The 25,165-nt window shown below is 40.1% G+C and overlaps 2 protein-coding genes and 1 non-coding gene across 3 annotated transcripts; 1 reads left to right on the top strand and 2 right to left on the bottom strand.

Annotated features, from left to right (window-relative positions):
• Window positions 1–6,678: 6,678 nt before the first annotated feature.
• On the bottom strand, window positions 6,679–6,751 carry TRNAR-UCG. The gene has a single exon. It is a non-coding gene; the product is annotated as a tRNA-Arg (tRNA).
• A 6,148-nt stretch (window positions 6,752–12,899) lies between these two features.
• LOC115923640 (DNA polymerase subunit gamma-2, mitochondrial-like) lies at window positions 12,900–17,142 on the top strand. Its single transcript, XM_030984745.1, has 5 exons — window positions 12,900–12,981; window positions 13,469–13,687; window positions 14,280–14,374; window positions 14,950–15,046; window positions 15,910–17,142. Exons 1-5 carry the CDS (start codon window positions 12,952–12,954, stop codon window positions 15,967–15,969), a joined length of 501 nt encoding a protein of 166 aa, XP_030840605.1. The 5' UTR covers window positions 12,900–12,951; the 3' UTR covers window positions 15,970–17,142.
• Window positions 17,143–21,629: 4,487 nt separating this feature from the next.
• Window positions 21,630–22,112, bottom strand: LOC105444358 (proline-, glutamic acid- and leucine-rich protein 1-like). Its single transcript, XM_011678508.2, has one exon. It carries the CDS (start codon window positions 22,110–22,112, stop codon window positions 21,630–21,632), a length of 483 nt encoding a protein of 160 aa, XP_011676810.2.
• Between the last annotated feature and the right edge of the window lie 3,053 nt (window positions 22,113–25,165).

Raw genomic sequence — 25,165 nt, 5'->3', positions numbered from 1 at the left:
GGCACAAATCCTCATAATTGAACATTTTAAGGGTAGACTTTTAACGACATAAAATACGATTCAAGGCTACACACATGGGTGTCGATCCCGGGGGGGGGGGGGGATGGGGGGATATATCCCCCCAAATATTTCAGGTGGGGGGGGGTGGCCTGTACAATCACCCCCCAATAATTCACCCTCAAAAAAAAAAAAAGAACAATTAATGATGAGAACCCGATGAGAGTAGTTAATGGTTACTACTCGCAAGATGGCCATCAATATACACATTTTGCTATCTCATTTTCAAAATACATACATATATACGGAGTAAATGAGACAACTGTATATGAGATAAGAATAAATTGAATTCTCGCTCATACGGCTTCATCAGGAATTGATGAATTTATTCAATTTGTTCAATCAACAGCATCATAGAAATGCAGTGCGCCAAATGCAAAGACGCAACGTTAAAAAGCAACGAGCTAAATGTTAAACGCGAAGCGCAAAAGTAGCAATCTGCAATGCACATCAGACAACCCTGGACAGTATGAACTCTGTGACAAATTCGTGATGAGATCGGAGACAAGGAGAAAGATTTTCGGATTATTAGTATGACTTATAAGATAGTTTACTAGTGTTATGTTGTTTCCCTCCACCCTTTTAAAAATTCACGTCATTGTATCTTTATTTGTTTGTTTTTTCACTCATTTTGTTTCCTGATATTTCCTAAAACAAACGTTCCATATGTACATCATGTGGGGAAACTGAATTCAAACAACGATTAATATAGAGAACAGTACAACGAATCGTCTTCTTTCTCTAATAATTTAGTGAAACGGCAAAGCTTCCGCGCTTTGCGCGGGAGGGAGGCAACTGAATTTAGACTAGGATTAAGAGTTATAATTAAAGGAAACGTCAAAGTACACGATACAACGAATCGTCTTCTTTCTCTAATAATTTAATGAAACGTCAAAGCTTCCGCGCTTCGCGCGGGAGGGGGGGGGGGGGGGGGGGGGGGGGTGGCGGGAACTCAATTCAGACAAAGATTAAGAGTCGAGAACGGTACAACGAATCGTCTTCTTTCTCTAATAATTTAATGAACCGTCAAAGCTTACGCGCTATGCGCAGGCAGGGGAAAACTGAATTCAGACAAGGATTAAGAGTCGAGAATGGAACAACGAATCATCTTCTTTCTCTAATAATTTCATTAACTATGAAAGGCCAAAGCTTCCATGCTTCGCGCGGGAGGGGGGGGGCTGAATTCAGTCAAGTAATAAAAGTCGAGAATGGTACAACAAATCTTCTTTCTCTAATAATTAATGAAAAAGCAAAGCTTCCGCGCTTCGCGCGGGCGGGAGGAAACTGAATTCAAACAAGGATTAAGAGTCGAGAATGTTACAACGAATCGTCTTCTTTCTCTAATAATTTAATGAAACGTCAAAGCTTCCGCGCTTCGCGCGGGAGGGGGAAAACTGAATTCAGAGAAGGATTAAGATTCGAGAATGGAACAACGAATCATCTTCTTTCTCTAATAATTTCATTAAACTGTAAAAGGTCAAAGCCTCCGCGATTTGCGCGGGAGGGGGAAAACTGGATTCAGACAAGGAATACGAGTCGAGAATGGTACAACAAATCGTCTTCTTTCTCTAATAATTAATGAAAGGTTAAAGCTTCCGCGGGCTATAGCCCCCCCCCCCCCCGATGAAAATGTCAATGGTGCTTCTAATATGACCTTGAAAAAACGGTCTGCGCATTTTCAAATTTCCGGCCCCCCCCCCCCCCCCCCCCCCTATTGGAAAATCCTGGATCCGCGCCTGCACGGGGTGATATATTTCTTCTTCTTTCAGTTCGTTTTATTTTTAAAAACTGTGCTTCATTGTCGACTGCAGGAGGATATATAAAATAATGAATAAAGTTCATCCAGAAAGGTTGCAAAAAGCAAGAAAACAATGATTTCAAAAACATTATGATTTGAGGGAGTAGGTCTTGTTAAAAAGTCGAGAAATGGCTGAATTTGTACAATACCCTCTCCTAAGTGAAAGAAATATTTGTTTCAACACAATAAAAGCGGCTCTTTCCTCTCATATCCCCAAATAACGTCTTTTATTTAGGAATGGGTATGAAGACAAAGATATCCTCCACATGGGAGATGGGGAAGGGCACAAATCCTCATAATTGAACATTTTAAGGGTAGACTTTTAACGACATAAAATACGATTCAAGGCTACACACATGGGTGTCGATCCCGGGGGGGGGGGATGGGGGGATATATCCCCCCCAAATATTTCAGGTGGGGGGGGGGGGGTGGCCTGTACAATCACCCCCCAATAATTCACCCTCAAAAAAAAAAAAAGAGAACAATTAATGATGAGAACCCGATGAGAGTAGTTAATGGTTATTACTCGCAAGATGGCCATCAATATACACATTTTGCTATCTCATTTTCAAAATACATACATATATACGGAGTAAATGAGACAACTGTATATGAGATAAGAATAAATTGAATTCTCGCTCATACGGCTTCATCAGGAATTGATGAATTTATTCAATTTGTTCAATCAACAGCATCATAGAAATGCAGTGCGCCAAATGCAAAGACGCAACGTTAAAAAGCAACGAGCTAAATGTTAAACGCGAAGCGCAAAAGTAGCAATCTGCAATGCACATCAGACAACCCTGGACAGTATGAACTCTGTGACAAATTCGTGATGAGATCGGAGACAAGGAGAAAGATTTTCGGATTATTAGTATGACTTATAAGATAGTTTACTAGTGTTATGTTGTTTCCCTCCACCCTTTTAAAAATTCACGTCATTGTATCTTTATTTGTTTGTTTTTTCACTCATTTTGTTTCCTGATATTTCCTAAAACAAACGTTCCATATGTACATCATGTGGGGAAACTGAATTCAAACAACGATTAATATAGAGAACAGTACAACGAATCGTCTTCTTTCTCTAATAATTTAGTGAAACGGCAAAGCTTCCGCGCTTTGCGCGGGAGGGAGGCAACTGAATTAGACTAGGATTAAGAGTTATAATTAAAGGAAACGTCAAAGTACACGATACAACGAATCGTCTTCTTTTTCTAATAATTTGATAAAACGTAAAAGCTTCCGCGCTACGCGCGAAATGGGCGGAAATGATTTAAGACATGGATAAGAGTAATAATCAAATGAAACGTCAAAGCTTCCGCGCTTTGCGCGGGAGGGGAAAATCTGAATTCAGACAAGGACAAGATACAACGAAATCGTCTTCCTTCTCTTATAATTTATTGAAACGGTAACGCTTCCGCGATTTGCGCGGGAGGGCGGGGGGGAATTGCGCTCATACAAGGACACGATACAAAGAATCGTCTTCATTCCCTAATAATTTAGTGAAACGGCAAAGCTTCCGCGCTTTGCGCGGGAGGGAGGCAACTGAATTTAGACTAGGATTAAGAGTTATAATTAAAGGAAACGTCAAAGTACACGATACAACGAATCGTCTTCTTTTTCTAATAATTTAATAAAACGTAAAAGCTTCCGCGCTACGCGCGGAATGGGCGGAAATGATTTAAGACATGGATTAAGAGTAATAATCAAATGAAACGTCAAAGCTTCCGCGCTTTGCGCGGGAGGGAGGCAACTGAATTTAGACTAGGATTAAGAGTTATAATTAAAGGAAACGTCAAAGTACACGATACAACGAATCGTCTTCTTTCTCTAATAATTTAATAAAACGTAAAAGCTTCCGCGCTACGCGCGTAATGGGCGGAAATGATTTAAGACATGGATTAAGAGTAATAATCAAATGAAACGTCAAAGCTTCCGCGCTTCGCACGGGAGGGGGAAAAACTGAATTCAGACAAGGACAAGATACAACGAATCGTCTTCCTTCTCTTATAATTTATTGAAACGGTAACGCTTCCGCGATTTGCGCGGGAGGGCGGGGGAATTGCGCTCATACAAGGACACGATACAAAGAATCGTCTTCTTTCCCTAATAATTTAATGAAACGTCAAAGCTTCCGCGTTACGCGCGGAAGAAGGGAAACTTGATTCAAACATTAAGGATTAAGAGTCGAGAATGGTACATCGAATCATCTTCTTTCTTTAATAATCTGATGAATCGTCAGAGGTTCCGCGCTATGCGCGGAAGAAGGAAACTTGATTCAAACAAGGATTAAGAGTCGAGAATAGTACATCGAATCGTCTTCTTTCTTTAATAATCTAATGAAACGTCAGAGCTTCCGCGCTACGCGCGGAGGAAGGGGAACTTGATTCAAACAAGGATTAAGAGTCGAGAATGGTACATCGAATCGTCTTCTTTCTTTAATTATCTAATGAAACCTCAAAGCTTCTGCGCTTCGCGGGGGGAGGAGGGAACCCCCCCCTCCCTGCACCCAACCCCCTAAAGAGCGCGCTTCGCGTGCTCTGTAAGTGATTCGCACGTTTCGCGTGCTCACTACCGCCCCCTAAAATGAAATCCTTGTTACCGCTTGGGGAGAGGGTGCAACCTGCCACACGCTTCTACCTCTTGGTTGCTTTGATCCATTGCCGAAAATATTTTGGCACCTATCATCCCCCCCAACCACGGATACAAATCGACACCCTTGGCTACATAACATAATATTTCTTTCGTCGAGGACGTGTAGTGAGCAAATTTAACGAGGATGTTATTTCTAAGCAAATTCTGTGATCAGGCTAATGTATGATTTAGGATATATTCGTAAAATACAAGTAATAAAACATGCGGCCTACACAATTCTATTCAGGCGTGCATCAAAGTTAAACTTTCTGCATTGTTCCTATATTTCGTTTTGAAAGATGAGGCGTATATGAAATGGCAAAGACGGCGTACTTCCCACTTCAACCCCAACCCTAATTCCAAAAATAAAAAGCAAGACAAAAACGGTGGAGCGTTTCTCAAAGTGGGGGCACCAACAAAATGGGCATCTTTTATTCAAAAAGGGTGTGTGATCTTATAATGTCACTTTGTGTAATATTTATCAAATACTCTGACGCAAGTGCTTAGGCGAGCAAACAGACCCAGTCTTTTCTTTACAATGGTTTTCAGAATAATTCTGAAAACCATTGTATTGCATGAAAGCTGTTATTGCACCTATTCAACAGTTCTACAGTGAGGCGATATTGTTGGGGGAGGGGGGGGGGGGGGCAATGATCTGAATTAGATATAAATTCAGTTTATTCACATAATTATGATAGGAGGGCGTTCAAAATGAGTTAATGAGAGAAATTTCCTTTTCCTGTATTATTTTTATGACAGGCATTGGTTGGTTGGGCGGGGGGGGGGGGGGAACTGCCTTAAAATTTCTTTTACATTTTCTTCTGTTTTGTGATCACAATCATGTATATTTGTCACTGTACACTTCTTTATACACTTCTTTGAATGTTATGAATGCTGTTTATTGTTCAACAATTGAAAAAAGAATTTCTGTTGTATGACGGATAAATCAATAAATCCAATTCTATTCGATTGAAATCTGTGTCAAGTCCCCAGCTAAAAGTCATAATCCAGGCATGGTTATCAAACATGAAATGCTATTAGCTATAAGGGTATATTTTCTTTTAAATATTTATTTTCATTGGAGAATCAATGAGCATTGGGCGTGTCGGGGGCATAATAACAAGAGGCAACCTACCTTTGACATAATTTTTAGAATACCGAAGAGAGATGTGTTGATTTTAGAAGATCAGTTAACATCTGTAATTGCAAATCTACTCTGAATTTCAAGGATCTTATTTTTCTCTTGAAATGTCGATATAGGCCTACGGGGTGTCTAGGAAAATTATTTTAAAAAAGAAAAGGGCACTGAGGGCCTGAGAGGAGTAACGTAATCACCTGTTAATAATACATAGTGTAAAGACTATTACAATAATCGAACTTAGATAGAATTAAGGCACGTACAGCCATGGTGACGGCAGGGCTTACATTAATCCAAGGCCATACAAGGCCATGGCCTTAGATGCCCCTTTGATTCACGGCCTCAATGCCCCTCTCATTGGCCTTGGAGATTTTTTGTGCCCTTTCCAATTCTTCCTATTTGTGCTGTAATATAGAAATGTGCCCTACAGAAAGTGGCCTTGCCCTAAAAGGCCTGTGACGGCATGGTGACAAGTCTTAAAATCAATAAATAAACGAATCCTCTATATTCTGGAGATAATTATTACAAAATTATTTACATGAAAGGACATTGTGAACATGGTATGGATGCATACCCCAAGCTATGTAACTTTAGAGAAAGAGGGACGATGTGACCATTTACATCAAGTTGAAAATATAGAGATATTTTCAACATTATATAGCGAGCAGAGGAACGAAGAGCTATGAAATTAGTTTTAGTACAGTTCAATTTATACACATTCAAGTGCTTATTCAGCGGTGCTTTTGTGCCGTGTGTGGCTGCAATACTGTCCTTCTTATATTAAATAAAAAGTGTGGTGGTGCAAGTAAAACAAAAGTCCCCCTTGTATTGCGTACTGTTTACTCTGGCCTTTAAATAGTGTAATAAGTGTGAAGAAGAATAATTATTTTCTATTTGGCATAACGTATTTTAAAGTGATTTAATGCTACTGATGAATTCAAACATTAATTTGAAACATCAATGGATATTTGGTACCATTTCTGCCTTGTTACTAATGAACTGGTTGATTGTAAAGAGAGAGAGACATAGCGTTAAAAAAATTGGTGTTCGACGACCACGAAGGGACTCGAACCCTCAATCTTCCGATCCGAAGTCGGACGCCTTATCCATTAGGCTACGCGGCCGCATAAGAGAGAGGGCGCTTTTATCCGAAGTATAGCACAATGTAATAATCATGAATATTCATCAGATAAGTTTTGAACGCCAGCCCATGTGAATTTTATGACAGAAAGTATTTTGTAAGTTTAACATTGTTTAACCTTTATTTTTATCATGTAACCACGGAAAGTATAAACTTCAGTAAAGGTTTGAACTGAACGTTGTATGGTTTATGAAAACTCAATACTCTGCATGCAGCCTGCAGGTCTTTATTCCACAATCTGCAGACGATGTGTTGAATATCATGCTTGGTCCGACGTGCTTGTTTTTACGGCGGCCGAGAAGAGGAGGTATCGCGATAGCTCCTCCACGTTCCCCGCACGCGGGCGCCGCATTCACACGGCCACGGTTAGAAAAAGGATTGCATTCATTGTCCTGAAACACGCCTAAAATTCGACCCAATGAGCTTCAATGTTGACCTTAGACTAGTTATGCTACATCAAGAAGGTATTTTTGATCATTTACAGTAGGTCTAGGCTCTTTTTTGAGTCATATGGGGTGTTGCAAGAAAGTTGCGATTGACTGCAAGTCATGAAGTTGCAAATTTTGCAACTGATATTTGCAATCGATTGCAACTCAACTTTCTTGCTATAAAAAGTAGTCTCCTAAATTTCCTAGGATTTTGTAAGAATTAAAGTTTTATCAATTTAATTAAATTAACTACTGGTAGTTCTAGCTTTTATTCTCTCCCTCTCTCTCTCTTTCTATTCTAATGGGGCATTGCAAGAAAGTTGCGATCAATTGCAAATTTATAAGTAATCGCAAGATCGACCTAGATCTAGATCTAGTCTAGACTAGTCTAGATCTAGATCTACGCTTGATTTTGGGGATTTGCAATTGATTGCAACTTTCTTGCAACGCCCCATTAGTCTTCTAGAGCATTTTTAGGATGTTTTCTGGAAGTTTAATTTTACATTTTTATAATTTTAAAACTTTTTTAAAATACTAATCTGGCCAAGCTGGGGAGAAATTATATCGTTTGTAGATCTAGTGTAGAATTACCGAGTTAATATTTCTACTGTGCAGTCTGTGCTAAAACTCCTGACAGTGAGACTGAGAATGAGAGAGAGAGAGAGTCACAGAGTGATTACAAATAAATTTGTTCTTTTGAACAATGTTTCCCAAAGTTTTGTAGGTCAAGACCTCTAAACTTTTGTTCTGGGCGCTTGTTCAGTACTAAGGTATCCAAAATATGACCCGTAACTCCGGCGTGGAGATAGTCCCTACTAAAACATACCCAAAATGAAGTAAATATTCATTAAATGTCCAAATAAAGATCATGAGTTAAAAGTTGTTATGTTTATTACCTGTTTCGTGTCAATTTTCTGTGTTGCGGGTGTAAAGTGTAACGTGTAAAGTTAACTAGACGAGGATCTGAGACATTAGATCTAGAACTACGTTAGATTACTTCACACAGGCGCGCACGCGCGCCCGCCCGCAACCTACTATCAGTATGCACTTCCCCCACTTTTAGCATATAGCCTAATGCATTATAATGCAGCTGTTGAGCAAAAAATGATAACTCGGCGTGAACCACTTTTTTGTCCATTCTGACCAAAATGCTATGAATATTGCAGAGTTTTTGAGGGGCTGTATCTTTTGATAGAAACATCGGTGAGTCTTGAAATTTGAAATGTATTATTCTGATTACTTTTATTCAAATATCCAACAAAAATGGTGAAAAACGATCCCAAATTGGAAACCGAAAAATCGTTCAGACACCCTACATATAGACTAAAGGAGGTAAATTTTCTTGTTATTTTTGGAGTATTTTTCTGAAAAACAATGATATTAGTACACACATTTTCTCAGGTTTCATGGCAAACCGCTGCAGAATACAAGGGTATTTTCAAACTTAAATCCTACGTGATCCCTTGGGGCTATCGGGAAAAAAAGAACATCAACGTATTCCTTACGACTTGAACTAGTTATCCCTCGGGGGGGTCGATTCTCAAAATGAGTTGGAAATCTCCCGAGTTGCCATGGAAACGCATTTAAATCGCTGTTTTAACCAAGATATTTTTAGAAATTTGAAATGACCCCCTTTGGAAATATGGGAATTAATCTGCCCTTTCATATGACACCTCATTTATTGAGTATCACCTTCAGGATCACAACAGATTAAGGTTTGAATCTAAATTTATTTTTAAAAACTTGACTTATTTTGCAATGCACATAGACTCTATAGGGATGTGTGCAATGTCAATGGGAAGGGTTTTAGCACACAAAACCTGGTGCGCGATCAGACACCCTACTATATGTGTGAAGTAACTTACCAGCAGTCTACGTTAGATCTAGTCTCTTAGACGATCAGTCATTCAGTGCAATATTTCAATAAGTTAAAATTTAAACTGAACAATATATTCTGTATCTGTATCTGTATTGTTAGGTCAGCAAAATGTCTGTTGGACACATCCATGCTAACTTTCAAATTTTTTAAACAAATATTTTTGGATTTCAGGCTTTTGAATAGATCTAGATCTAGATCTAGACCTAGACCTATAAAAAATAAAACATCTGATTCTGAAAAATAAGTGAAAGCGTTTCTACTTCTAGAATGTTTTGTTTTGTTTGTTAAATAACCAATCAACATTGTAGGCCTAACTGTAAGAAATGATAAACTATGCTCTTTGTATTTCTACATGTTTTTTTTTGTCTCTCAAATTCGAAACTGCCAGAAGAAAGCACACTTTTGTACTTTTTCCTCATACAATCCTCCAGGCATCCACTTCAATATCAGCAATTCAAAGAATTTACAGCATGAGCAGGAGAGACATTTTGGGAAGAGTCGTCAATCTGTCAAGACGCCATGGTTACGTATACTCCTCGGGACACCTGAGGCCATCGATGGGGGTGAAAGGTTGCTTTGACTATGGGCCTTTGGGAGTGGAGTTAAAAAGGAATCTGCTGAATGAATGGTAAGGAACAAATAAATGAATGAGGTGTTAACTCATAAACTTTAAGGTTTTACACAGAGTTAGCACCCCTGTATTTCTGAACATAATAAACTTTAATTAGGCTGCAATTTTATTGTTTTAATTTTGCTGTTTTATTTTTGTTTTGTATAATTTGTTAAATTTTATTTTGTTTTGTTCTTGTTTTCCTTTTTTGTTTTGTTTGTTCTTCTACTTTTTATTCTTGTTATCTCCAAAGGGCTTTGCAGCCTATCCCAAAGATCTGTAGACCTACATGTATGTAGATTAACATGTGCAAATGCTGACATCCCAGAACCTGAGCCTGCATCAAGAACAGAGAGGAGTTGCATGGTTACGCATAACATGGCGACAATCATTTGTTTGTGTTTACAGGACTCAGACCCATGATAGTCATATTGAGAGTCAGACGACGACTGGTTTTGGCCCTACCATCTCCTCTTTTTTTTTTTTTTCAAATATGATTTTTTTCTTCTTCTTGTTTTGGCAGTGAAATAAAGGACTTTCCACAGTATTGTTTGTGTGCATCTTGCACAATTCCTGGAGTTCCTGGTAAAGTGGTATCATACTTGGTAAATACATGATCAGCTGGCCCAGCGCAGCTTACACTGTAGAGAGAGCAAGAACCATAAACATTAACGCAGAATGTCCTTAAAGCACATTGTCTTACTCTTAACAAGGCATTATCTTCCTTGTTTCCATGGTTATGTGTTGTAGGTGGAGTGAGATGGTCAGCTCTCAGGAACATGTCGTAGGTGTAGACAATGCAACCCTCCAGAGCAGCACAGTCGCACAGAGCTCATCCTCACCTGGGCAAAACGGTACTAGTACATCACAGCATAACCTTAGTGTCAGGTAACCAATTGCTTGACCTATTCAGGACAGGGATTTTTAAGGCCTAAATTGATCACATGTTCTCAAAATTGACAATAATATATGCTTTATATTGCTATTTTATTGTAAATTATATTGTTCTAATAGAATATCATATCTCTGAAAACTATACACATGGGTAAGAACTTTGTTGAAACTCTTAAGAAAAGAAAATAATGCCAATTTAATTTGTTTAACCTATTAACAGTTATTCTTGTTAAGCGGGGGGGGGGGGGGCGGGGGGGGGGGGGGGGGGGGGGGGGGGGGGGGGGGGGGGGGGGGGGGGGGGGTGAACCCATGATTTTTCTCAGAACAGAACAGAAAACTATTGGTCACAGTAGATACGTTTCCAATGTATGATGTGAATAATATGACTTTTTGAACAGGTTTTCATGTTATGTTATCCATCTAGATTACATGAAGGCAATGGAGAGGCATGCCTGCAAAGCTCATTGCATGATGGTAAGTATATATTTAGGATTCTTCATGGAACTATCTGTATGTAGGGATGTGCCAGTAGTAATCATTATTCACCTAACACAGTAATTAGACTTTTAAAGAGAAATTTGAGTGCTGGTAAAGGTGGAAACATCATTTTTGAGCTTCTCTTTTTTTTTTTTTTTTGTCAGTTTAGAAAATATTTAAAAATGTTAAAAAATGTCTCCTGAAAACCCTCATATTTAGAATGTGACAAAAACACCTGAAAAGTGGAGACCAAACTTTTATTTCACATGTGTGTAGTCCCAATTACCAATTTCTGTGTGTAGTCTTGTGATGTTCAGCTAGATTTAATCAAAATCTACTCATTTGATGATATCAAAAACCTCAATTCTTATGTTCTACATATCCACTTTGAATTGGTGCTGTGCAGTTACGGATGAACATGGACAGTTGAATAATTCATCAGGATTAAACTTGTCTTTCTTCAGCGACCAATTATCAAGATTATTTGAAAGAATTGAGTGATGGACTTTCTGCTACATATGATGGGAGACCATTCCATTTGCTTACCTCATACTCATAGATTAATTTTGATGCTTCATACTGTTTCTCAACTGTTTCATTTTGTTTGGGGAGCGGATTGTTTTTTAAGCTGATTCACCCCTTTTGAGCTTAAAATGTTCTTACTTTGTGCCACCTTCTGGGTACTGCACTGATTGTGATTTGATGATTGTATGAATTTTCTGAAAGACTGAAAAGATGTAATTTATCATTTGCTTTTCTTTGTGTCACCCACAGGCTTATTTAACCACTATTTCAACACATTATGCCTCTTGAACAGAAGGTTGCCTTTTGGCCTGGCCCAGGTTGGTCCCTGCTTTAACAGGTCCTCCTCATCTCAAGAACATGATACTTTCATCTTCAAGTGAGTACGCTTTGTTGAGAATTATTTGTTTTATTCTGAGAGAGGACAGACTCACAAAGACAGGACAACAGTTGGGAATGTAATTATGATGGAAAGAAAATGAGAGAGTGAAACTGAAGAAAGACAGAGAGAGAGAGAATGGGGAAGGGGGGGATGACGGGGAGGGGAGGGAATGGAGGAAAGGAAGGTGGAGGAAGAGTGTAGGAGAGGAAATTACACACAAAAATGGAGTGGGATGAAGAGATTGGAGTGAAGAAGAGAGGTAGAGTGTGGCAGGAATGTTGAAAAGAGACAGAATTAAAACTAGGAGGAGGAGAGTAAAAGCATAGAGACGGACAGTAAATCATAGTATAAGGAAGAAGACAAAATCACATAAAAAGTATTGTCACTGTTTTTTATTTCTTTGACCACCAGTGGCCTGCAAACGTCAGAGATGTCCATGCAGTTTTTCTCGACCCTAAAACAAGCAATCTGTCGTTTAACACCTGGCACAGAGACAGGTTATCTTGGTGGAGAAAGGTTAGAATAATTTTCATAATTTTCAAAAATGTCATCAATTGGGAAAAAAATGTGTACGTGGGACATTTGATAATATTTCCTACCCATCCGTCATGTTTCCTTGCTGTCTATACCCTCTTTCCCCTTTTCTCTCTCTCTGTCTCTCTCTCTCTCTCTCTCACATTCCATGTCACTCCCTCTCTTTCTCCTCTCACATCCCCTCTTGCTGCTCTCCCTCTTTGTTTGCCTCCCCTTTCTGTTCCTCTCTTTTCTCTTGTCTCCTTTCTTTCCCTCCATTTATATTGACATCTTAATCTCTCATCTCTCTTTTCCATCCAATTTCATCCCCTTAGTTTGCTGGCATACCCTCCGACTTCACTGCAACGGACATCAAAACGACAGGACACGTACAGTCGACTGAGATACAGTACAAGTTCCATGGGGAGTAGACACGATCGAGAGAATATCTAACCATGGGAGCGTACCTGTTGAACAGATGCAGGCCTCATTTAAAACTGACATGCAGGTATACAGGCCGGCAGTTATTAGTTCATGGGGGGGGGGGCAGTGGAAAATGGTCCCATATATGTACAAACCACTGTTCTATCATCATTCTGTACATCAGTAGTTGCATATTTGGTATTTATTCCCTGTAAGTGACTTGTGCTTTTCTCCAAAACAGTATGTGCAAAAAGTGATTGCAGCCTTTAAAAAACACATTTGAATCCAACTCTGTATTGTTAATGACTGTTTTTACAGAATAAATATGTTGTACCTATTAATGTATGACAGTGTGCCAACTCTATAAAATCTATATAAATTTACATTAAAATAATCAACTTATTTTAGGGGCTCACTTAATTTGTTGGAGACTGTATTTCAGTAGCTATGATCTGAAATCAGCTCTTATAATATCAGGTTTTTCTTCAAAAAACAGTCTGGAAAGGAATGATAACAATTTAAATTGTTACACCCCTTCACACAAAAATCAAAACATTTTTCTCATTTCATAGGGAAAGGATGGGAGAAAGTCTGTGATCCCCCACATGATCGAGACCACAGCGTCACTAGAGGGCGGGCTCCTTGCCTACCTGGTGGACGGGTACCAGGAGAAGCAACGCACGGACACCAGGGGTCAGTCGGTGTCCAGGGAGATCCTTCGGCTTCACCTCAGGCTGGCTCCGCTCAAGGTCATCGTGTTACCTCTCAGAGGAACCAAGGAACTTAGAGAGGTAGGAAGAGAGATGTGTTTGGTCAGAGGGATGTCCAAAAACATTGACTGCCATTAACCATAAACAATCTTAGACTGATTATGTACTGAATTTATGTTTATTTCTTGAACAAAAATGCTTTTGTTGACCTGAAATCTTGCTAGAGGATGGCGGGACAAAGCAAGACCCTAAACTAATGGCCAGAGCCATAATGCATATTTAGTTGACAGCTACATGTAGGCTTAGTAAGGCTTGATGAATATGAACCCAGATGTACTGATTTTGTGCTCATATCTTTGAAAAAAATGCTTTAGATGACCAGAAAGCTTGTTATGAATGAGTAATGTATAAATGAATATGTTATAATGCATCACATATGAATTTATTACTTGGTAAGCACTACTTCAGGGTATAGTCCATGAAATTCAAGGTAAGTGCATCAGTTATGGACAAGTTAGCACATGTAGCCCAGCGCCTCAATACCACCAAAGACTCCCCAGAAATAACTGTTTAGTTTGGTCTGATTTAAGAGGAGTTTGTTTTTGTATTCAACTGTATGTATGTTTCTTCCTGGATGTGTTGCATGCTGTTCTTTTGTTCCTTCATCCTGTAGCTCTCGGACTACTTGGGCAAGGAATTCAGGAAAGCAGGTGTCAACGTGAGGAGCATCGTAGAAGTCTCTCCGTCCCTGGAGAATTATTACACCATGTGAGTTAAAAAACATTTTATATTTTTAAAAAAAGAGTGTGACATCTTGAAAACCTCCTGGAACTGCATTGCAGACACGAACCCTTTTCAGTCCAAACACAAAACATGGTCTGCACCAAAGCCTTATTAGTTCATGACATGGTAAACTGTCAACATAAAAAAATGGGTCAGACAAAATATAAAAGCATCTCATCGTACATGCGAATGAATGATGAGTGGGTGCTCACTTATCTGTGTTATGAGATACATACACTTATATCATTTTATTTTTCCTCTGTGTTATGGATTAGGTTTTTTTAGGAGGTTTGACGAGTCAAGTATGGAGGAGGCTTAGCACCTGTATTATGGCTGCTGCTTTCTTATGTACCTGTAACTTAGTCGTTGGAAAGCTGGGTTAGGATTCATGCAAGACACTAATTTCCTTTCTTCTTTTGAAAATTTCAAATTTAAATGTGGGTGTGTAGACGTCACAAGAGCAGATAGATATTTCCTTAGGCTCTCATTTTGATGTAATGGGTAATTTATTGAAAGGATCATTTTGTTTTTTTAAGAGCTTTAGGTTATTTGTTGTCCAGGTTTGATGAGATGGGCGTACCTTTCACTATACTTCTGAATGAGAACACCTTAAAATCCGGTATATTGAGAGTGAGGCAGAGAGACACAACTCTCATGGTAAGTGCTTTTATATCTATATATATATTTAAAATTGCGAACATTAGCCAGTTCAGGGCCCCGTCTCTTAAAGAGTTGATATGAATTGCAACTTTGTACATAAGACATAGGACACTGCAAACTTGTGATTGATGGGAGGAGTTGCGATTGATTTATAAGAAGAGGCCCAGGTATCAAATGGTTTTTGTTGACAGCTGGTCACACCAGCAGCCCCTGTTAGGATAGTCCCAAATAGTCTAAGTTAGTCATCTGAAATTTGCACCAGGAACACTGTTGCTTTTCGGCTTTATTTCGTCAAAGAATTAGCATTTGGATTTGGTTTGCAATTTGGTTTGATGTTGAGTATAGGGTCAGGGGTAGGGGTAGTTTTAGTTTTTAGCTCAGGGTAGAAGTTAGGAATTTAGTTAGTGTAGGAAATCAACTGCCTTGCAAGTTTTTGCTGGAGCTTGTGTCTCACAACAAATAAGTGGTACGCTTAAGAAGTGCAAAATGGACTCCTGCCATTAAATTCTTCATGTCAGTAGATATATAACAATGGGCTGGTGATGTTTATTGGCTAACAGTTCAAAGGTCAAAGCTCAATTGCTTAATATTGACCTGATGAAGGATTTATGAATTTGAAATATGCACTCATTAGTTGTAGGTTTACCAAGTCAGAAGTCATAGGGTGTATAGCGTTAGAGTGATAAAATGATTTTTCACCTGATGAAAGGTTAATAATGTCATTGGGTAGAATGTTTTGTGTTGTTGTGTGAGGTTTAATGGCAGTAAATCTCAACCTTGTTGCCATGTCAACTCATCTTTTTACAAGACATCACTATTAAGTTTTCCCTTCAATGCTCTATTTATCCTCAACATTACAGCAACAGCTCCACATCACAGAGGTTCGAGACATGATCCTGCGTCATTTAGAGGCAGACTGATGCACAAGGATAGTCTTCGATCAGAGATGCAATCACCCCACCAGTTGCCTTGGAGCTGCTAACTACAATTGCCATCTGTCCAAGACATGATCCTCTGTCGTCCAAAGGCAGAAGGCATGACTGAGTCAACCAAAGGGAGGAAGTTGAGGAGCTATCACCTTGTAACCAGTGAGCTGTAATCATCTGTCCAAGACATGATCCTGTGTCGTCCAAAGACAGAAGGCATGACTGAGTCAACCTAAGAGAGGACCATGAAGAGCTATGACTATGTTACCAGTGAGCTGTTATCATCTGTCCAAGACATGATCCTGTGTCGTCCAAACGCAAAAGGCTCATCTGAGTCAACATAAGAGAGGACCATGAAGAGCTATCACTATGTATAAACCAGTAAGCTGTCAACTCTTTATTTCATCTGTCCAAGATATGATCCTGTGTCGTCCAAAGGCAGAAGACATGACTGAGTCAACACGAGTTGACCATGAGGAGCTATCACTATGTTACCAGTGAGCTGTTATCATCTTCTATCATCTGTCCAAGACATGATTCAGCATTGTCTAGAGACAGATTGAGGTAAATCTGAGTCAACCAAGAGGACCAGGAAGAACTTTCACTCTGCAACCAGTGAGCTGCTAAGATGCTCTTGTCACCTGTTCAAGACATGGTCCTGAGACGGCTTGAGGCTGAGAGATGCAGATCCGAATTGATCAAATACAGAGGTGCCATTATCATCTAATATGTGAGCAACTACCATGCTCTGTAGGGTTATTGTTGTAATTGTTGCTGCATGTTGTATTGTATTCTTATGGGTAAGGGGCATTAGTTAAATCTTGAAGAGATTTATTTATTTATTGAAATCAAGATAGATGGCATTTTTCTGAATTACTAGCAAGATTTATGATGTAAATTTAGTAAGTTAACAGTATTTTATATGACATGTCACTGATATATTTAGTGGTTTCTTGTTTTGTGGCGTGATGCTACTCTAGGCGCTCCATTGTTATTGCCCAGCTTGAGCACGGCGGCCATTACAGCGCTCCGGCATTTGAAAGAATTTCTGCTCGATACCCATTTACCTCACCTGGGTTTGAGTGTGTCAAAGGTAGATTATTTTAACAAAGGATATCATAATCAATGAAGAAAAACAAGTAAAAACACACCCCCCCCCCCCACAAAAAAAACACTCAAAGAAAGCGTGGAAACTAAAGTGTTATTTGAATGCACAGTTGAAAAAGAGCAGTGGATTTTCACTTGACCTTGACTCTTATTTTGATCTACTGCACATTCCATGACTGAAAAATAGAAACAAAGGGGGTCTCATTACAAAAAAAATCTAATTACATGTACATGTATAGATCTAGTTTCCAAAATTTCTTTGGAGGGGTTTAGTTTACGTACCTTCGCTGAGCAATGTCCCGCTCGTCCAAACAGTTTTTCACGGTGACTTTTTACAAAGTTGCACATTGCTATAACCTCCTAATGTGTCCAATTTGGTTTCTTTCGCTGAAAAACAAGATGTAAGAGGAAATAATAGATGATGCACGTAATGGAAAACATACCGATTCACGGATTTAGAAGGCTTTGCTGCTTTCACAGGCATGGTAGGCACCTGTGAAAGCTACGAAAAAAAAGATACCGGGGTCTGATACACAAGTAAAAAGATCTTAAACTCAATTCATGATCGGATAGGCAACCAATGCTTTTTGATGAAGACGTCAGATACGGCGTCTAGGATGTGAAAAACATGGCAGATGACTCAAGTCTGTAGCCGGGCAATCTGTGTCGCACACCTCTTATGTAATAATATAATAATGATAATAGTACAGTTCTTATAAATCACATAATACATTTGTTAACATCTCTACGTACTGTAGAAAAATTGAAAAATAAAAATAAAATACTAGTAAGGAAAAAGAAAATATACTGCATAATAATATTCTACACAGCATGGTCAAATTCTACACAGAAGGACCTGTGTGTAGGATTTATTCAACTGTAATTAAAGAGATACGTTTTTAAAGATGTCTTGAAAGTATTTGTATGTTTGATATCATAAGGGATGCTGTTTCACAATTCAGGGGCAGCATGCCCAAAACTACGTTTACCGTAGAATTTAGCTAAGTGTGAGGTACTACATACAAGTCCTTCTGTGCTGACCTCCGACTTGTCACTGGCTGGTATTTTGCAAGGAGGTCTGAGAGGTATGTTGGAGCTATTTCATGAAAAAACTGATGCACAAGTAACAAGATCTTAAACTCAATTCGTGATTGGATAGGCAACCAATGCAAGTAGGTGAGGAGCTTTAGATTCTTGTTGGGGCAGGCAAATTCGTGCAGCACCATAGACCACATCAGGGATGTCTTTGAGCACCTGTAGATAGATTGAAAACATTTACAAGAATGTACACTTTCAGTTAGGTTATCATAATGAAGACATTGTGCTTGTGCCAAATGATGACAATCTGCTGTTGAGCAGATTTAAGAAATCTCTATGCTGGTATGCCCTATATTTCCTTTGAACACAATGGTCATTTAACATGAAGAGTTAATTCAGAATGATAAACAATGTTGACTGGAGGGGGAGGGAAACATCACAGATTGTTCCTCCAAGGAATATGTCCGTCTTAGGGTAGGATGGTGGAACAGTCTTGTTTGCTGGCGTCTTGGCCATTGTACGTTGTATTCTGTAGCTTAGAGGCTTTCCATTGATGTGTAATTTGTCTATTTTTCCCCTTCTTTGGAGAGGTTCTTTAAGTATGTGTAATTAACAAGTTCCTTGGCAGAATATAGTACACCAACCTTTCATAATAGCCAGAGTTGCACTAAAATTTGAAATCTTTGCATTCAATGTAGCCTTTTCTTCTTGCATGGCGACGAACAATCTCAGCTGTATTCGTACCATGTTCAGTTGTCTATAACAAACCGAATAAGTGCAATTACTTATCACCATTATCATTCAAAGGACACAAAGTAGAAATTGTAATACTCTTAAAATGGTCAGCATCAAAAATTAGAGTTGGAAAAATGAATACCGTATTCAATTTATAGCAATTGACTAACAATGTTTTAAGTTTTTAAAATGTGAGATGTGTGGCCTCATATGCTATCTGAATATCTATGCATGCATGAATGAGTTTATACCCACAGAAGAATTATTGAGAAGAGTTCAAGAGATTATACCGGTAAACAACAAGCTCGATATGGAATACATAATAAACACATTTAAATCAAGTGAAGAATATCCTAACTAGACATACATGTACATGTACCTGTGCAGGCAGTGGTGTTTTCTTGGCCACTAGCTCATTTATGAGGCCTTCAGCTTCTGCTTTCTCACTTTCCTTGACTGATTTTTCCTTCTGCTTCTACATTAGTATAGACAGAGCACGATAATACAAATACAAATTTGCATAACATTATTGTCAATACTTGTACAACTGCCAGCTTGTAGAAAATCTCACTTAGGCAATTCCACAACCTAAACCCCTCAAAAAAAAGTTCTGCAATTCCGTTTGGATCATTAATAGCGAGCTTTCGATTTAGGCACCGTGACCGGACGTAACGGCATCAATTCACCTTGGGAGCAATTTGTGACTGTCCTGACACGCTTCCATTACATGTAACGCTTCCTATGCAGTCACCTGCGCCAGTGACTTGCTGTGATTCTTCCCTTACGATGGTTTGCCTATAGTGATGATGCTGCTTGTGTCAAAGTGTCTTGGGCTAACATTTCTTGCTGGTGTCTGTTTGCCTGTATCTACTCTATAATTCCCTGTGCTGTAACAGTCTCATTTGACTATGATAGGGTATTACATTTACATGCCTCATTAACTGTTGGCACTGGTATACTCGTTTCTACAGTCCAATTGTTCCAAATGCCTCCAGTTCACGAATGATAGAGTCTCCCTAAAAATGCACCTGCTGTTCTGATGAAGGATCCCTGATTACAACTTCTTCCCCTTCCTAATCTTCTTTCTTAAATTTCTTGTCTCGTTATCGATTGTCACTACTGCCCTTGCCCAGGCAGTCTCCTGGTCCTCTGCCTTCGTCCCCATAACGTGAAGGAAGAGCGACCTGACCTTAGCCACCCTTACTGGATCTAAAGGCGGGTGGCCGTGTGTACCCTTCATATTACATGGGAGCCTCTCCTCCCGTGTAAAGTATATCCCGACCACCTTACAGGCCAGGGCGTTTGCGGTTGGGGTGACAATGAGGTCCAGGTAAACAGGCGCCGGGACCTCGCCAATGTCAATCTCCTCTGCTGTTTGGAAGGTTGGAGCAGTGGCAAGAAGGCCCTCTAACGTATTGAAGTTCAGAGGGGCATGTGCGGGGGTAAGACCGGGTGCTGGGTTAGGGGCGTCAACAGGGGTTGGATCGACGGGCGCAGCGGTAATGTTGGGGATGGGTACAGGACCAGGAGCACTGTTTGTCTTTTGCAACGACTGCCCTTGCCCAGACATGTCCTCTGCCTTCGTCCCCATGACGTGCAGGAAGAGCGACTTCACCTTTGCTACCCTTAACAGGTCCAAAGGGTGATGCCTGTGCGCCCCTTTCATGTTACACAGGAGCCTCTCCTCCCGAGTAAAGTAGATCCCTGCAATCTTTCTTGCCAGGGCATTTGCTGTCAACGTCATTATGAGGTCAAGATAAATGGCAATGTCAATCGCCTCAGAGGTGCGGGCAAACTTCAAACCTTTTTTTATCAGTACACGTCTGCCTTTTCCGTTTCTTAAAGCAAGTTATTTTTTCTTCAATTTTTCTCATTGATACTGGTCCTAATATATATTGATTTTAGACTTTTTACATGTACTGTTTTCCGTTGATGATGTTATGTGCTCTTGCTCTTTATTTGAGCAATAGAGCGTCCCTCCAATTCCAAGCTTTCTAGTACCCTTCCTGGTGGCAATATCTTGTTGGTAATGTACTCCTTCAGCCTTCCGCTGAATGTTGCTTCTCTTCCTCGGTCCACCTTTTCCTCATTATAGACTTGAAATGGTAATGTACTCCTTCAGCCTTCCGTTGAATGTTGCTTTTAATTCCTCAGTCCACCTTTTCCTCATTATAGACTTGAAATGGTAATGTACTCCTTCAGCCTTCCGTTGAATGTTGCTTTTAATTCCTCAGTCCACCTTTTCCTCATGATAGACTTGGTGCAAACCATGAAGCTGCATAAGTGTTGTTTTTCAACTTTATCACCTCAATAATGCCCTTCGCCAGCCCAGAGATATAGCAGATGGGATTTCTCTGCAGCATCCCAATTTGCCTTTCTCTTTACATTTTTACTCTCCATTCTCCTGTCTTCTCTTTCGAAACTCTTGCCACTTCGTCTCTCCGTTGATTTTAATCATCTTCTGCACAACTTTCTTCGAAATCCCCACACTTTTCAACAACTTCATGTTCCTCTTCTTTGATATCAATGTATGGGTAATGATACGACGCCGTTCCATGTCATTCTTGCTTCTGGAGATGGTTCCTTTTGCCCCTCTTGGATTGCAAGATGCCGTAGTCCTGTATGTGGTGTCCAGGTCTGTATGGGCCTCTCCCAGGTCTGAAATCTTGAATAGCCACTCATTTTCATCCTCCACACGTTCAGTCACAATTGTCATTGTCAGAAGGAGGGGAGGGGCTTCGCTTGGGGCACACAAATCACTGACTTGGGAATCCTCAATTTCTTGAACTTTGTTGTTCTAGGCTACTACTACTGACCAACTCCTCCTCCTCCTCGGTCTCCTTGTCCGCAGTCCAGTGCAGATGCCAGTCGTCGTCTGGCTGCCCCCACTCTACTTCCTCGTCTCCCTCCCTCCTCACAACCTCGATCTCCTCGAACTCCTCAAAATTCACCTCCTCCTCCTCCTCCTCATCCTCAGTCTCCTCGTTCGCAGTCCAGTGCAGATGCCAGTCGTCGTCTGGCTGCCCCCACTCTACTTCCTCGTCTCCCTCCCTTCTCACAACCTCGATCACCTCGAACTCCTCAAAATTCACCTCCTCCTCCTCCTCCACATACTCCTGCTGCTCCTCCTCATCTTCTCCTTGTGCCTCCTCTATGGCCTCAGCCTTGGCCTCCTGCACCTCCTCTACGGCCTCAGCCTCCAGCACCTCCTCTACGTCCTCAGCCCCCAGCGTTATTTTTTCTTCAATTTTTCTCATTGATACTGGTCCTAATATATATTGATTTTACATGTACTGTTTTCCGTTGATGATGTTATGTGCTCTTGCTCTTATTTGAGCAATAGAGCGTCCCTCCAATTCCAAGCTTTCTAGTACCCTTCCTGGTGGCAATATCTTGTTGGTAATGTACTCCTTCAGCCTTCCGTTGAATGTTGCTTTCTCTTCCTCGGTCCACCTTTTCCTCATGATAGACTTGGTGCAAACCATGAAGCTGCATAAGTGTTGTTTTTCAACTTTATCACCTCAATAATGCCCTTCGCCAGCCAAGAGATATAGCAGATGGGATTTCTCTGCAGCATCCCAATTAGCCTTTCTCTTTACATTTTTACTCTCCATTTTACCAGCAAGTTCTCCACATTAGCGAGTAATGATGATAAAGGTCCTTGACTACCTTCTTATCATCACCTGATACCGCATCCTGTCTTCTCTTTCGAAACTCTTGCCACTTCGTCTCTCCGTTGATTTTAATCATCTTCTGCACAACTTTCTTTGAAATCCCCACACTTTTCAACAACTTCATGTTCCTCTTCTTTGATATCAATGTATGGGTAATGATACGACGCCGTTCCATGTCATTCTTGCTTCTGGAGATGGTTCCTTTTGCCCCTCTTGGATTGCAAGATGTCGTAGTCCTGTACGTGGTGTCCAGGGCTGTATGGGCCTCTCCCAGGTCTGAAATCTTGAATAGCCACTCATTTTCATCCTCCACACGTTCAGTCACAATTGTCATTGTCAGAAGGAGGGGAAGGGCTTCGCTTGGGGCGCACAAATCACTGACTTGGGAATCTCCATTTCTTGAACTTTGTTGTTCTGGGCTACTACTACTGACCAACTCCTCCTCCTCCTCCTCGGTCTCCTCGTCCGCAGTCCAGTGCAGATGCCAGTCGTCGTCTGGCTGCCCCCACTCTACTTCCTTGTCTCCCTCCCTCCTCGCAACTTATGAGCATTACTACCAAACTTCAAATGGTACCAGCACAAATCCGATGCGGACGGGGTTCCCCCTACATTGGGGTCGCTATTGCTGAAGCTATGACTGCTGGATTTTCCTTTACGCCTATCGACAGATGGCCGTCGATAACCCGGGGCAGGACTACGACTACGCTCACGATCACGCATATTGCCCTGCAGTGTACGCACCTGCATAGACAAACGCTTTATCTCATCCTGCAAGGAAGAAATTGCTGTCTCGATAGGACTAGGACTTGAAGTAACGCTAGCAGTTGTAGGGGGTGACGGGACATGAACGCTATGCACAGAAGATGTAAACAAAGGCACATCCATAATACGATCGGCTAAATCTGCTAATTGCTCGTTTGACAGAGCAGTACTAGCAGTCGATAGGATTAGTTGAACGTTTGTTGGTAAGCGCTGGACAAACAATTGCTTTAGGATACCTGTCTCAAGCTTAATATGCTCGCCTAACAATTGATTCATCTTTCTCAAAAGCTGCGAAGGCTTACGGTCGCCTAACTCCTCTTCAGTAAGAAGGAGTTGCAAACGTCGCTGCTCTGATTCTGACATTCGACGAATCAGTTGCTCTTTAAGAGCTTTGTAAGCATCAACCTGAGGTGGGTTAAGCAATACATCGCGCACCTCTTGTGCAACCTCTGGTTGTAACGCTGAAATGACGTGAGCAAACCTGCTCTGTTGTGAGTTAATGCGCCTGGTTTCAAATTGCGCTTCAATTTGTGCAAACCAAATTTGTGGGTCATTAGACCAGAATTGTGGCAGCTTCAAGTTCACCACGGGTCCCATTATGGGCGGCCCGTTGTCAAGCGAAGGATCCACAACCGGATCAGGCTTATTATTGTTATTATTGCTATTAGCCATCGCGCAAAGCTAAATAACAAAGTAGAAGTCTAGAGAAAAGGATGTCCAAAAATTAGACAAGACAAAATTCTCAGTCAGTTCACCAATTCTTGGATAATGCAATCAAAACATCACACACACTATAACTATAAGTTAGGTCTACCGTCTAGTAGATAATAACATTAACAATAAAAATAGGCAATATCGAGCCTAAATCATGACATGCAAAAAGCACGACGAGCAATCGGCCTGACGGGCACTCTAACGTTAGTCTTAGATTTAACTTACACTACAGAAATCAGAGATTGTAATAGTATAGATTACGTTGGGATAGAATCGCCAATAAAAATATTCCAAGATAATCTATAGACTCAAAAGTCTAATCAGAATCTCTGATTTAATACCTAACAGTTAGATTTAGAGGGTCTAGATCTAAATCCAGCTCACAATATTATTGTTCGAACTTAACATTAAGTAAACTCAATCTAAATCATGAAATTGATATGATCAAACCGAGAAATATTTGTTCTTTCACAGGGGTCACCAGTTTGGTAATAAAAGGACTTAAAGATAATTTAGATGAAATTGATTTACAAGAAAATAACTCCTGAATAAGAGACACTTTGATCAAGCAAAATCTTTAAGTTCCAACACCGATTTGTTTTTTTGTTTGATAAATAGATTCACTTTCCAAATATTGTAATGTTCATATCAAAATCACGAAATTAGAAATGAGATAATCCAGGCATGCAACTGGTTACAATCTATTAATTAATATTAATAAATAGATTTATTTATTTATAAAGCGAAAGACCGCCGCTATTTTACCTTACTGCCAAGTCAAATACAAGGGGGGAAATATAGATCCATTAAAAAGAAACTTCCTGATTTATAGATACAAACTCTTTTCAACGCATTGGCGAAAAAACCAACGAAGAGATGAAATAAAGATGATGAAGATCTAGAATGATGTTGATCAGTGCTGAATAGGTAGACGAGCCAAACTCACGAATCCAGCGTAGACTGTAGCTTGTAGAATGATCAAAATTTGGAAGAACTAGATCTACTCTTGAATATGTAGACTGACGTTGGTGATCGTTGAATAAGAGTTTGAAGCTAGTCGTTAATTTAGTTGATTAAGTGAAGAACCGCGACAGTTTGAACTAGACTAAGCAATTGATGGTATTGCCTAGATGAATGATTGAACTTGATGAGAAATCAGA

Source organism: Strongylocentrotus purpuratus, unplaced genomic scaffold, assembly GCF_000002235.5.
Source record: "Strongylocentrotus purpuratus isolate Spur 01 unplaced genomic scaffold, Spur_5.0 spur5_scaffold_14, whole genome shotgun sequence".
Classification (NCBI taxonomy): domain Eukaryota; kingdom Metazoa; phylum Echinodermata; class Echinoidea; order Camarodonta; family Strongylocentrotidae; genus Strongylocentrotus; species Strongylocentrotus purpuratus.
The sequence above is the reverse complement of the archived record's forward strand: the minus strand, read 5'-3'. Positions and strand labels throughout refer to the sequence as shown.

What these genes read in the sequence shown, in the direction of transcription:
- LOC105444358 (XM_011678508.2), bottom strand. Translation starts at nt 22,112, where the DNA reads ATGAGAAAAATTGAAGAAAAAATAACGCTGGGGGCTGAGGACGTAGAG.
- LOC115923640 (XM_030984745.1), top strand. Translation starts at nt 12,952, where the DNA reads ATGCAGGCCTCATTTAAAACTGACATGCAG. An exon ending in CATTTAAAACTGACATGCAG is followed by an intron (nt 12,982 to 13,468) that starts GTATACAGGCCG and finishes CTCATTTCATAG; the next exon opens with GGAAAGGATGGGAGAAAGTC. An exon ending in GAACCAAGGAACTTAGAGAG is followed by an intron (nt 13,688 to 14,279) that starts GTAGGAAGAGAG and finishes TTCATCCTGTAG; the next exon opens with CTCTCGGACTACTTGGGCAA.